The sequence below is a fragment of the Austrofundulus limnaeus genome, unplaced genomic scaffold (genome assembly GCF_001266775.1).
Source record: "Austrofundulus limnaeus strain Quisiro unplaced genomic scaffold, Austrofundulus_limnaeus-1.0 Scaffold497, whole genome shotgun sequence".
Taxonomy (NCBI): Eukaryota; Metazoa; Chordata; class Actinopteri; order Cyprinodontiformes; family Rivulidae; genus Austrofundulus; species Austrofundulus limnaeus.
Window position 1 is genome coordinate 62,562 of NW_013952899.1, and position 13,091 is coordinate 75,652.

Here is a 13,091-nt window from a genome sequence, read left to right on the forward strand (position 1 = left end):
ATATATATATTACAGCTGCCTGACAGATATTTGCTTTCATTTTTCCCTAACTGACCATCTTTTATTGTCACAAGCAATATCACATCCCACACCACTTGTCAATCATTTGGGGGATGGCACCTGGCACTCCACCCCTAAGATGAGCAACAAAACAAGTCATGCACACAAAAGGGTAGCGCCTCCTCATGATGTTCTTTCATGATGATGATCCTTGCTCTGTGCAGGGGTCTATGCCTGCAAGACCCAGGGGCACCTGTTCTCCTGTGAATGGGTGTTCTGAACTTTAATTTCATTGTGCTTTGTACAATGACAATAAAGGTTTATAAAGGTTAAAGATTAAAAACAGTTTACAGTTTGTTTTTTAATGGCTCCATGGCTTTCTGGTGGCAAACACTCAGAATCCATTGAGACCAAAACTGAGTCAACATGTCTTTAAACGTGATTATTAATATTGTCTAATGAAGTAACTGTGATTTTGACTCCAGCAGTCCCAGCCTGGTGAGAAGCTCCCCTCTGGTCAGGCTTCTCAAAACCTCTATTCCTACAGTTGCTGGGACCAGGAAGCCCACTGTGTGCTGCGTCAGACCCACATCCTAGAGGACTGGGTGGACTGCAGAGGAGTGAGCACGGTGCCCTGCCTTAAAGTGACAGTCAACATGAGCGGGTCCACTCAGGGGTCCTTTCTTCACTATGATGAGGAGTCTGTCCTTCTGGCTAAAGAAGTAGGAACTTATAGCACTTTCATTATTTACCCTTTAACACTTGGTAATATTCTTGGTGGTCCTGGAGATCTAGATCTAAAATTGAAAAACTCCAGGTAATGTACTGCTGGGTCAGCCTGTTTAGTATACCTATTACTTTTTGCTAATGTGTTTTCTTATGGTCTTTGGACATGGACAGTGAGAAAAGAACCTCCTAAGTGTACAAAACCAGCTTATTTCTGCTCTTTTGTTATTAGGATAACAAAGAGTTTTAGTATGTGATTAATCTTGTACAATCAAAGAACTATTTTCAGCAGTTTTCTTAGCTTCTGCCAGCTAAACAAGCCGATAAAACATTTTACTTAAGTTTTTTCTTTTCCAGTGTTTTTACATCCCAAAATGCCAAATGGACAAGGATGACCTTCAAGACGAAGTGCAGGAAATAAAAAGAAGACTGGACCGTCACCTGGGGAGCAACAGCTCGTGCTTCATTGACCACAAGAACCACCCCAACCACGTCATTTGGCACAAGAAGTACACCTTGAGAAGGGCACTATTTGGACTGCTGTGGCCCTGTCTGATGCTGGGTGGTGGAGCTCTTCTGGTGGGTCTTGTGAAGATGACTCAGGGCTTGGCTCGTTTGTCCTCTGAGGTGTGCATTGAGTCAGCAGGGGGACGGCTAACTGCGAGATACACTCAGGGCAAACTGTATAAACTCCTGCGGAGATCAAGTATGCAATCCCCTTGAAGCTTTAATATGCCAAAAACAATGAAGTGGCATACACTCACTGATAAAAACAATTAAGTATGCAGAAGTAATGAACCAGTTTGGACATAATTTGGTACTAGCAACGAGTGTGTAAATGATTTGATGTGCAAAGAGCTGGCACATTTACTATGGATGGACAGCTGAGGGCGTAGTGGGTGGAGTGAAGCAATGGTTTATCGGGCAATTCCTGGACTATCTGGTAGTTAGATCTAAGACAACAAAACAAACAAGTGTAGCCAAGTGGTAAACTTTAGTATTTTTCACTTAGATGCAAACATACCCCTGAAAGAGTTTCAAGTGTATTAAAGTACTGTTTGTTCTTTTGTTTTTGTAACAAATATTGTATGCAAAGAATATTATTTGTACTATGTGTTGTTCTATTTACACTTTTGCACATTTATAGTCCTCAAAGAAATCTAATCAGATGTTTGGTGTACTTATAAGGTTTAGTCACAAGGAGGCAGTGCTATGCCAGTTATAACCAGGTTTTTCTAAGATTTTGCCCAAATGCATCTTGTTACTTCCTGTTTTGTTATTATCGTGTGGTCACAGCATAAATAATGCATGACCATGAGATAATTATGCTGTGGTCTCGAAATAATTTTTGCAGTCATTTCTATGCAGAGGTTGTTGATTGTTTACATGAATAAGTTCAAATTAATTTTATTTTATTTTTATATGACTGACATAATTCAGTAGCATTATATGTTGCAGCTTTAGGACACAGGTGACAGTTGGAGTGATATTTGTTTGAAATGCTTTGTTTAATTTTTTGAAGCTCAACACTCAAAGCAGGGTCCTCTTTCAAACGGTGCTTTGGCTGTGAAGGAGTCCGATTTTTTATGCAACATAACTCTCTTTCCCGACACACAACTAGTGAACTGTCATTTCATAAATAGCTTGTTATGAAAGATGGAGCAATTATATTAACTTACACCAAATAATAAGTGTGGGTAGGCTACCTTTAAAAAGTTAAAAACAAAAACAATGTGTTCAAAGCCTGACTCTAATAATGTCTGTATTGACCACAAACAGAATGTAATGCCTGTCAAAATTATCTCATAGCTATGCGTTATTTATCCCTTGACCATGAGATAATTTTTTTATTAAATGTTTCCTGACGGGCACCGTACCTATATTTTGTGTGGCCAACTAGGTTTTTTGGTGTTCAGCACAAAGCTCAGCTAATCTGTGATGTACAGCATAATGTGAAATCTAGGAAACTTTGTGGAATACAGAGCCCCCTCTTTTTGTATTTTGTTTTGTTCTTTCCTTTTGTCTATTATTAAAGGAGACATATCATGCTAAATGCACTTTTTTTCATTTATAAACTATTTTTGTGCAATTATAGTGTCTAGGAGTGTAGAAAACTTTAATTTATTTTGTCCAGTTATTGCAAAGATACATTTATATTTTTTATGGGTCAAATTTTTCAGTTTGTTCAAAATCTGCTGTTGCTTATTACGTTTCATTGTTTGTTTCGTCACACTTTTTTCTTCGGAACTACCATTTATGGTAATGTTTTTCCGGCCAACTGGATTTCATAGTCCGCCATTTTTTTCCTCGCTGTGTGATTTTGTAGTTTATAGCGTCATGCCGAATATGCAAGTTCAGATGTCAAAATGTTCGGTTCTGGGGTGTGTAAACCCACATTATTATCTACATGGACTACCAGGGTCAGAGCTTCTTCAAAGTGCCTGGTTAAGTTTTATTTTTCAAGGAAATGGACCCACAACAGGGTGGAAAGTGCTTGCGTACAACACAGGATGAATGTTACAAAAACAAGGGTGAGTTATGAACTGTAAATGTGTTTTAACTGTCTAATTTAGCGGTTTCCACCCTCTGTGTCGGAATATGAGGGGAGAAAGAACAGCTGTGTTTAAGTTTCTTTATCGAACGGGTGCTCAGCACCATGTTTTACTTTCACTTTCGCCCCGCACTGTAATCAGCGTGTCCGTAGCACCATGTTTTACTTTCACTTTCGCCCCGCACTGTAATCAGCGTGTCCGTGATGTGTTTCTTTTTAAAAATGCTGGAGCGTTTCAAACGGTGATCTAAAGTTAACGTCACAGCTGTTTTAAATGCATTTTTTTTGCCTGGTGTTAAAAACGGGAGCAGCAGAATGAGGCAGAGAAGCTGAGAAGAAATTAATCTTATTAATATACAAATGAAAACAGAATATTTAGCACTAGATAAAATAAGTAATGAATTTATTTTTTTTTTAAAAAGGACTGAAAGAAGAAATCCTGTGTGGCAGCATTTTATACAGCCTCTTCAGACAAGGCTTAGTTAATAAATGTTTTTTAGTTTGTTTTGTTTTAAATTAAGACTTGTGTAACATTTGTTATCATTCTTATTTTTATCATGTTAATGGAGGGAGGAAGAAAAAGTAGTATCGGCTTCAAGAATCGGCCAAAAAATATCGGCTGCAGTGTTGTTTTAGTCACTCTGTATTTATGTTTTTTTCGTTACTCAAAATACTGTGTTAGATGAGTTTTAATGGTGCAACTTCAAACTAACATGTAATATTCCTTTATGCTATTTTAACCAGACTGTATCTGGCTGCAATGCATTTCAATGAAAATGCACATCTGCAGGCAACTACCTCATCTGGAGAGCCCATGTAGATTATTCTTTCCCAAGTTCAAGAAGGGAGAAGGCACAGCAAAGCCTATCAGAACTCCTGAATTCCTAAGTAAGTCTTACCACATTAGTCACTTTTAGTATGCCAACTTGATTTCAATGAATCAAAATCATCCATACTTTAATTATATCTCCCTTATTCAAAGTCATGTCACAAGGGCATGTGATGTGTGAAAGTGTTGAATGAGAAACTTTTCCTCACAATGTTAAACAAAAATTACAAAAATAAGTGACACTTTACTGTTTCTACTATGCAAAGACTRTGTACATTTTAATGTTGTTGATGTTTTCCAGACTGCGCTGTGGATTCATCTCCAGTTGTCCTAGACAAGGCCAGCATCTCCACACCACCTCCCTCCCGATGCACGTGTCTTCACTACACGTCCTAATGCACGCGTCTTCACTACACGTCCTGATGCCACATTTTCACACCACCATCTGCACCACATCTGAACTCAGTCCACACCCAGTGGGAGGACCCTTCACAACAGGATCACACATACTTCCACAGATCTCACAGAAAGGACGTGCAGGACAAGATGACTCAGTGTGATGAGGTTGCATATTTGTGACCCATCATATCAAAATGAGGATTAAGTCGAATTTGGTCAAAATGACCTAATTACATTTTTAGATTCTTGGCTTTAAAAGCTACATTTTGATACCTGGATTTCTGATTTCATAATTAAATCCATATATACAGTATGACTTAATTTGTCTTGTTGGCTACAATAATACATAAATATTTGGTCTGAATCCTAATTTGATGTCATTTTAATGAGGATTTTTTGATGTCCTTTTAAAGAGGAAACCTCAAATTTTATTTGAATATTGAGATTTCCCAGCCAAAAAGAAACAACACTTTGCTAGCTCACAGGGAAAATCTTAAAAATTTAAGGCATTTTTCCTCAAAATCAGATTTTTTGTTGCTACTGTTCAAAATAGTGCTTCAAAATTTTGTTTTATGATTATATTTCAGACAGTTCATTCAACTGATACATTGATAAGGCTTTTACATTGATAAGGCTTTTATTCATTATATTTTGACAAAATGCATTTTTTTAACATTTTAGTCAAAACTCTATATTTGCCTATTTCTCCATATACCACTTTTGGACTTAATCCTCGTTTCGATGTGATGGGTCACATTTCATTCTACAAAAAAAAAATCAGGATTTTTTACTGTGTTCTGTGTACTTTTAAACTTCAATTTTTGTCATAAAAACATTTCACTGTAAGTTGAACTTTGTGTACGTGATAAATTTATTTGATTTGATTGCTCCCATTTTTATCTTCTGTTGCTAACATATTTTATGAATGCAATGCATTCCACATAGAGAAAAAGCTATTGAACATATATAATTTTGCATTTTAGGTAAAAATGATTTTTATCAAAACCATAAATGTAATTTGACACTTTTTATTGTTTACCAAGGAGTAATAAAGTACATAAATTCTTACATTCAATGTTGTCAGTACATCATCATGTCACCTTCCAATTAGTGTTTTCTGGAGAAGGAAAAGTGGCTGAATTTGTGCTTCGCTAACACCATCTCTGAAGTCTTAGTGTGAAAGCTGATGAGGTGTGTTTGGGAGTACTTCTGTCATTAAAGCCCTGGAGTTAGAGTTGAAATGATGCTCTGCCTTGTGGCGTTTGAAATTTATCTGGCTTAGACGTTTGGGTTCCAGGTTCTTTGCTGTCCCACAGACCTGTGACATACAATATTAGTTACAGTTCCAACGTAGAATGTGAATGATCATTTAATTATGATTTAAGCTCTGATTTGACACATGGAAATCAATAGGTTAATTGGTAATGAAAAGTCAAAACAATTACATTTTATTTGCTTTTTGTACATTTCAGTCAAGCACAAAAATCTATTTATTTAAAATAATTTCACATCTGTACAGTGAGTGTGAGTACATTGTAGTTGTTCAACTAAAAATACTTTATTGATCACAAAAGTAAATTATATAATATATTAGTAGTTCAAATGCATGTATTTTAGTTTAGCTATGCTCCCCAGTGTAGGTAAGGACATAGAGTGTGTAAATAAATAACGCACCATTGTGACACATTCGTTTGAAGACGTGGTTCTGCAGGTTTGTCATTCTGAGTGTCTTGCACTGGGTCAGACTCTGGCTCGTACATGTAAGGCTGGATTGACAAGTCTACTGTTGTTGACATCCTTATACTTGCCATCTGCCATCACTAATATGCACCTTCATATGTACATTCATTTTTGTACTGTACTTTACGGTGTATATATGTAAATACATAAGCATATGTGTTTATGTATATGTGTATATGTGCATTGGTACAATACTATATATCACGTGTATATTTTGGGGTTTTGCTTGTTATCTTTTATTAATCTTTCATTATTCTTCTCAGCCTCTCTTGTATTAAGCTGCAGTAAAGTGCAAATTTGCAGACTGTGGGATCAATAAAGTTTTATCTTATCTTATTTTATCTTAAAAACAGTTTTTAGTCAGTAGATAACTGTGTTTTTGCTATGAAACTACAAATATGGCCAAACGGGGTGGAGTCGAACGCTCAGCGACCTGGAGGGGGCGGGGTGTGAAATATCTTATTTGTATTCAAAGAGACTGCACCAAAACAGCTTGCTCTGAGGCGCAACTCAGAACAGGGGTAAAGCAAGGAAGGCAAGGAGTCCGTGGAGCAACAAAAACAAGGAATTAAGACCAAAGCTTTGCAGTTTTATTTAAAATAGACCATATGTGAATGATTTAGACGTGAAAAAGAAGGATTTAAAAGCATGATATGATACCTTTAATAATAAAAATCTGCTAAATTAAACCCCAATTATTATGTCATGGAGGCAACCAATTACCCCAGGCTACACAAGGATGTACAAAGATGGATGGACAGATACTGTACAGTAAATGGCTGTTTGATTAGCCTTCATGAAACAACATAATGTGTGAGCTAAAATATTTGTTCCATCCTTTAATTCATTCATCTATCTTCTGCTGCCTTTCTGAGACCAGGTCATGGGTGCAACAGCTAAAGCAGATTCTCAGACCACCATATACTGTACCTGCTCCAATCTCACTCCACTGTCCTTTTAGTGTAGTGGAAGGATCTCCACTCTAAGCTCTTTCTCAAATAACCAAACTTCTCAATACATCTTATCATGGAGGAGTAAGGGTCCCAAGGACCCCAGAATCGTTTGTGTCAGGTCCAGTTTTACCCCCATATAGGCTCTCACTGAGAAATTTGGTTCTGAGTGAAGGGGCCAAAGAGCAATTCAACAAACCTCATGACTACAAGATCAAGGAATCATGATACCTCGCCTGACAGGGAATAATGTCAATGGCCTGTTGGTCAAGCTTTTATCCTTAGGTCTGTGTGGGCACAGCCCAAACAAGTTACAACCCTCCCTTAGACAAACCATCTGCAGCAGGTGTTGTAAGGGACCAGTGCATGTGTACTGGGTAACGGCCAGAGGCTTTGGTAGTTCAGTCTCAGTTTGGTAAATGCCTCAAGAGATACAGAATTTGTTGCTTTTTCCTTATTTCATATGCAAGTACAACTCGGAGTGGCTGCGGTTCAGCGGTTATGTTCATGGGGAGTGGGGATTGGTAAAGAACCCATGAGTGGGGCCTCCTAAGTGGGCGTATTGCTCTCCCCAAAAATACATAGAGTTTTAATCAAACCTTTGTGTCTCTTAGATGTTGGACACAAGGATAGAAACAGTGTTCCAAGCTTCTCGGGATCCATAAAAGGGTCCCCAAGAATTCTTTTACTCTGACTGCTCAGAGCCAGGCAGTGGTCTAAGTAAAGCAAAGAGGTCTCTCTAATTCAGTGCCACAGGCATCACACAGACCAGTATCATGGAGTCCCATCAACATGTTGTTCAGCGGTTAGCGCAGTTAACCTCCATCGAGAGTTGGAGGTTCAGTGCTGTAAGTCTACAACCACATGCCCGTGTCCCTTGTCAAAACACATAATTCTTTCCTCTGATATGACACATTGACATGTGAATGCTATAAAGTTCTGATTAAACTTTATAGAACAATTCATTCAGATTATCTTTGTAGAGATGTAATTGAGTCTGTACGAATGGGTGTGGATAGGTTGTTAAGTGCTTTAAGTAGCCTGGTTGGCTAGAAAAGCTTTATAGACATCCCAAAAACATTTTTTTCTAGCCATGGTTTTAATGTTTTGCCAAAAACTTCTGTTGATGATGGAAAATTAGGACCACTTTTTTTCTGCTTGACCTTTAGAGAGATTTGTACATATTTGCAATTATGATAGTTGGATTTCTTCTGATTGGCAGAGGTGGAATTCTGGCTTATCGGAAAATGAAAGCGATCCTGACAGCGGTGTGGGCCTGTCAATTTAGCTGTCAGGAATCTTGGATGGAATCTCCTGTACTGGTAATGCACAGACCCAGGTGCTGGGGGAAATAAGTCGCAAACTGGATGTGATGATTCTGACGAGAATCGCAGCTCAGCAGCATGCCCATGAGATGTAGGATTACACCTGGGTGAAGCTTTAGATGGAAAGAGGCAAGAAGGTGATGAATTCGGAAAATTCAATATTTTTTCCGCCATTTCAGAGATGCAGTTAAGACTTTAAAGTGGCAAGAAATTTGAGGCCACTTGTCCCAAAACAATTGTGTTTATCTTTCGGATCCCAGCAGCTGCTGGCCTTGGTTGGTTGGCAGTTATCGAAACTTCCTGGGATGGATACGTCAACAAAGGCTTGATTCTCCCGCTCCCTATCTCCGTATCATCCGTGTGGATCAGTCTGAAGGCTGTGGTGATGGAGAAAGGGGAAACCCTGAACGCTGGGACTGAGCTTGGGAGGATAAGATCTGGTCTCTAGACTCTGGCGGGTCATGGTCTTGGATTAGTTCCAGCACGGAGTATTAACCTAAAACGTCACCGGCTCCACTGAATCCTGCCCCSGTACCATGTGTTTGATCCCAAGCCCCCACCCCTCCTTAGCTGTCTACTCTTGCGAGTCATTTTTTGTGCATACTGTGTTTATGAGTAAATATAGGATCAAAGCAACTTTTTTAACTCATCTATCCCATTGTGTGTTTTATTTTCCAAGCTGAAAAAGGTAGTGTGACCGTGTTGCGCAAGACCTGTACATCTGTTCAAACACATGATACAAGGTGGGATGCAGCGGAGCCGGTGACATTTCAGGTCAATACTCCATGGTGGAACCAATCAGAGACCTCCAGAGTCCAAGACCAGTTGTTATCAGCCCAAGTTCAGTTTATCAGAGTTCAGTTCTCTGTCACCACCACCGCGGCCTTAGGACTGGTCCACCCATAGATGATATGGGGGAGGGAATGGGGGAACAAGCCTTCATTCTCATGTCATCCAGGGAAGTTTTGTTAACTGCTGAGTGCCAAGGTCAGCTGAGTGCTGCAGGGATCTGAAAGATAAACATAATTGTTTTGGATCAAGCAGCCTTGAGTTTCTTGCTGCTTTAAAGTCTAATGTTACGTTCACACCGAACGCATTTTGAGCTGCATGAGCAGCCAGTTTACATGCAAAGTCTATGGTGGACGTGTCTCTAGGGGTCTTGCGGCACATCAGGTCCATTTAGCGCGGCGCGCAAGGAACGCGGAAGGTGCGGCAGAGTCTTTTCCGTGCATGCAGTGCAGCGAAAGCAGCCGAAGCCTGAGTTTAAAAAACTGATCTTTCGCCGCTCGACGCATCTTGACAACCAGAGACTTATTTTTCCATGTGACAGTTTCCTGAATGCTGCCCACAAACAGACGGACAGGAGCTCTTTAGCTGAAATCAACTGTCTGCAGTTGGTGTTCTGGCTGGAGATATCAGCACCGATGTGGGTCAGCAGCTCATTAAACTGACCGCGGTGGTAAACTGGGTTCTGGACAAAAAATAGTCTGTCAGCACGCAGCTCCTGGAGTGGCAAAACCAACCAAACAAACCGCCTCTAAATCATCTGGGTTATCATGCATAAAGGATTGCGCAGCTTTCACGCTAAAAGTTGACGTACGGACAAATTTAGAAAAGTGCACCACACCAAAATATTCAGATGTATAAAAAAGTGTGAACGCAGGTTTTTGCACAATTTTCCTTTATACATCCCAATGAACGTGGAAGTTAGCGAACGTGAGATACGTCCCCTGACACGCCTCCATTTAAATATGTAAAATAGATGTAAATGTGTCCAGTGTGTGAGATTCTCCTCAGATTGTCCTCTCTGCGGGATCAGAAACTATTTTTAGATGCAGGAGAATGAGTGAGAAAATTGTCTAAATAAGTAGTGGGGTGTAAAAATGAGTTTGCCACTCGCAAACGTGTGTGTGGTTGTACGTGCGTGTGCTGTTATTTTCAGCGGCGCATGAGGCTGACAGACATTTCCACCTTTACACGTATTTAATAAATGACTGTAAGCACAGAGAAACTTGTGACTTTTGTAGAACTTAGGAAAATATTTATTAAATAGTTGATGTGAAGAAACGAGTGACTCGCAGCGCTGCATGTTTCTGCCGCGGTGTGGGACTGGGAACAGCTGACATTGATCTTCACAACTTTACGCAGCAATAAATTTATTGCGTCTTGTGTAGCTGAGGAATCATCACAGTTGACCTGTTCTGAATTAATATGCTGAGTTGATGTTTTTTCTCAGTGAAAATTAAAAATGTTTCTTAGAAAATTCACACATTTTATTTTCCTGAGCTGTGTTTGCGCTCCACAGGCCTGCGCTCTGCATGTATTTCCAACTATGTGACAAAAATATAAAATGTTTACAGTTTACAGACTGGACTGAGGTTCTTTTGATCATTTTTAGGCTGATCTATTTTCTTGTCTCAGGTTAAATGATTTTCAGTCCCCAAACTTACAAATCACAACATAATAAACAAAAAAACAGGAAAAAATGTTATCATCAGTTCAGTTTCATGATTGTTTGAGTTTAAACAATAAAAACTCAAACTAAAATAAAAATCTAACAGCGTGTTCAGACGCTCCTTACATCCAGAAAACAGAACAGAGTCATATTTCTGTGGATTCAGGTCAGATTCATGACTTTGTGGGTTAAAACTGTTGACTGAAAAACTTTGCGTGGCTGCCACACATTCTCACGGCAGGTGAAAAGTGTGAGTAAATATACGCAGACTTTCACGCAACGTTAGTTTTAATACATCCCAACGTGGGCGTAGAACCTGGGGCACACAACTTTTTTGTGCGTACACACAGTTTTTATATGAGGCCCCTGGTGAATTAATTATCTGGTGTGCGCAACGTTCACTTGCTCTTTAGTAAAAAAAGCAAAGCCATTTTCTTTATTTTATCTTTATGTCATCCACTGAAGACAGACCGGAAAAAAACCAAGACGCTCCTCACTCTTCAGACGCGTGTCTAGTCTCTGTCCCGGTCTGAATGTAGCACGTCCAACCGGAGGCATTGGGTGCTTTTTTACTGCTCAAAATGCGTTCGGTGTGAACGTAGCATCACTGCATCTCTGTAATGGTGAAAAAAAGCAGAATGTTCCGAATTTCATCACCTCCTCGCCTCTCTTTCAGTCTGAAACTTCACCCAGGTGTAATCCGACTCCTCACGGGAACACTGCTGAACTGTGATTCTCGTCAGAATCACATCCAGTTTGTGACTTATTTCCCCCAGGATTTGAGTCTGTGCGTTTCCAGTACAGGAGACTCCATCCAAGGTTCCTGACAGCTTCTCACAGGCCCGTACTGCTGTCAGGATCGCTTTCATTTTCTGATAAGCCATAACTCCTCCACAGCCCATCAACAGGAATCCAATTATCATAAAACCAAATATCTACAAATCTTCCATGTCTTCAATGGAACGCAGCGCTAAACTGATCAGGTTCCAACCCCCCCCCCCAAGAACCAGCAACCCGGCCAGCCACCACCATTCCACTGGGACAGCTGCGCTCCCCTCGCTTCAATCTCAAAGTAGAAAAAATAGTGTCGATTGCATTCAGTGACCAGTTGACCAGATCCATAATTCCTTTTGGATGATAGATAGCAGAAAGGCTTGAAAATCTGCGAAGCACGAAAGGAGGGACAGGTTCGAGAGAGAGAGCAAAAGAATCCAACTCCTCTGCAGGTCAAGCAGAAAATGTGTTATATGTATTAGCTCAGCGCTAGTGCGACAAACAAGCTAGCTGAGGTCCTCATTCCATATTTTCAGTTGCAGGCTGAGTCATTTTTGCATTCCCCTCTGTCATGTGAATGGAGGACCTCAGTGACGAGAGGAGAATGTGTAGCGTTGAGCTAATACATATATATGGTGATAGCGTTGGGGCTAAAGCTAACAGGCTAAGCTGAGGTTCTTCTTCCATGAAGCAACTCTGTTGTCCTCCATCTATATTTTCAGTTACAGGCTGAGTCATTTCTACCTTCTCCTCTCTGTCAACGCTCTTTGGTTTCATTTAAAAGAGTCGATCATCAGATATTGTCCAAGATTAACCTTCAGGGTGGATATAGCTCAATTCAATTCAATTCAAAAATACTTTATTGATCCCAGAGGGAAATTAGGTGTTGTTGTAACTCATTTAACTAAAAACTTATCGTAGATGCTGATGACTGTGGGCAGGAAAGATCTTCTGTAGCGGTCTGTGTTACAGCGAAGTTGAAGAAGCCTCCGACTGAAGACACCCTGGCTTTGTCCAAAACGACAGGCCGGGTCCTCCGGAGGACCCAGACTMCCCGGTCGCGGCGGGCCGGGTCCTTGGTAGACCTGGAAGACCGGAAAAAAAGAGGCTGTGAATTTGGACGGTCTAGGCTCCCCTCCTTACCCCGGTGTACGTCATGTCACCTAGCAACTGTGACGACGCTAAACAAGCAAACTTAAATCAAAACTAGAAAAATATCAATACATTAGCATTATTAATATCACAAAACTATAAAATTAACTTAAATATTTTCTCTCGCTTCGTCCGCCATTACTAGCTTAAAAAAATCTCCGGTCGGGCCGCAATGCATTATGGGATATGC

The 13,091-nt window shown here is 40.0% G+C and overlaps 1 protein-coding gene across 2 annotated transcripts in view; it reads left to right on the plus strand.

The window, feature by feature from the left end:
* Positions 1-2,773, plus strand: part of kcnmb3 (potassium calcium-activated channel subfamily M regulatory beta subunit 3) — a 43,462-nt gene extending 40,689 nt beyond the window's left edge. For both annotated transcript variants that reach the window (XM_014025770.1, XM_014025768.1), the window contains exons 3-4: positions 548-722; positions 1,084-2,773. In XM_014025770.1, coding sequence (XP_013881224.1) covers positions 548-722; positions 1,084-1,449 — 541 coding nt within the window. In that variant the 3' untranslated portion in view covers positions 1,450-2,773. The remainder of the gene's footprint in view (positions 1-547; positions 723-1,083) is intronic.
* Positions 2,774-13,091: the final 10,318 nt, after the last annotated feature.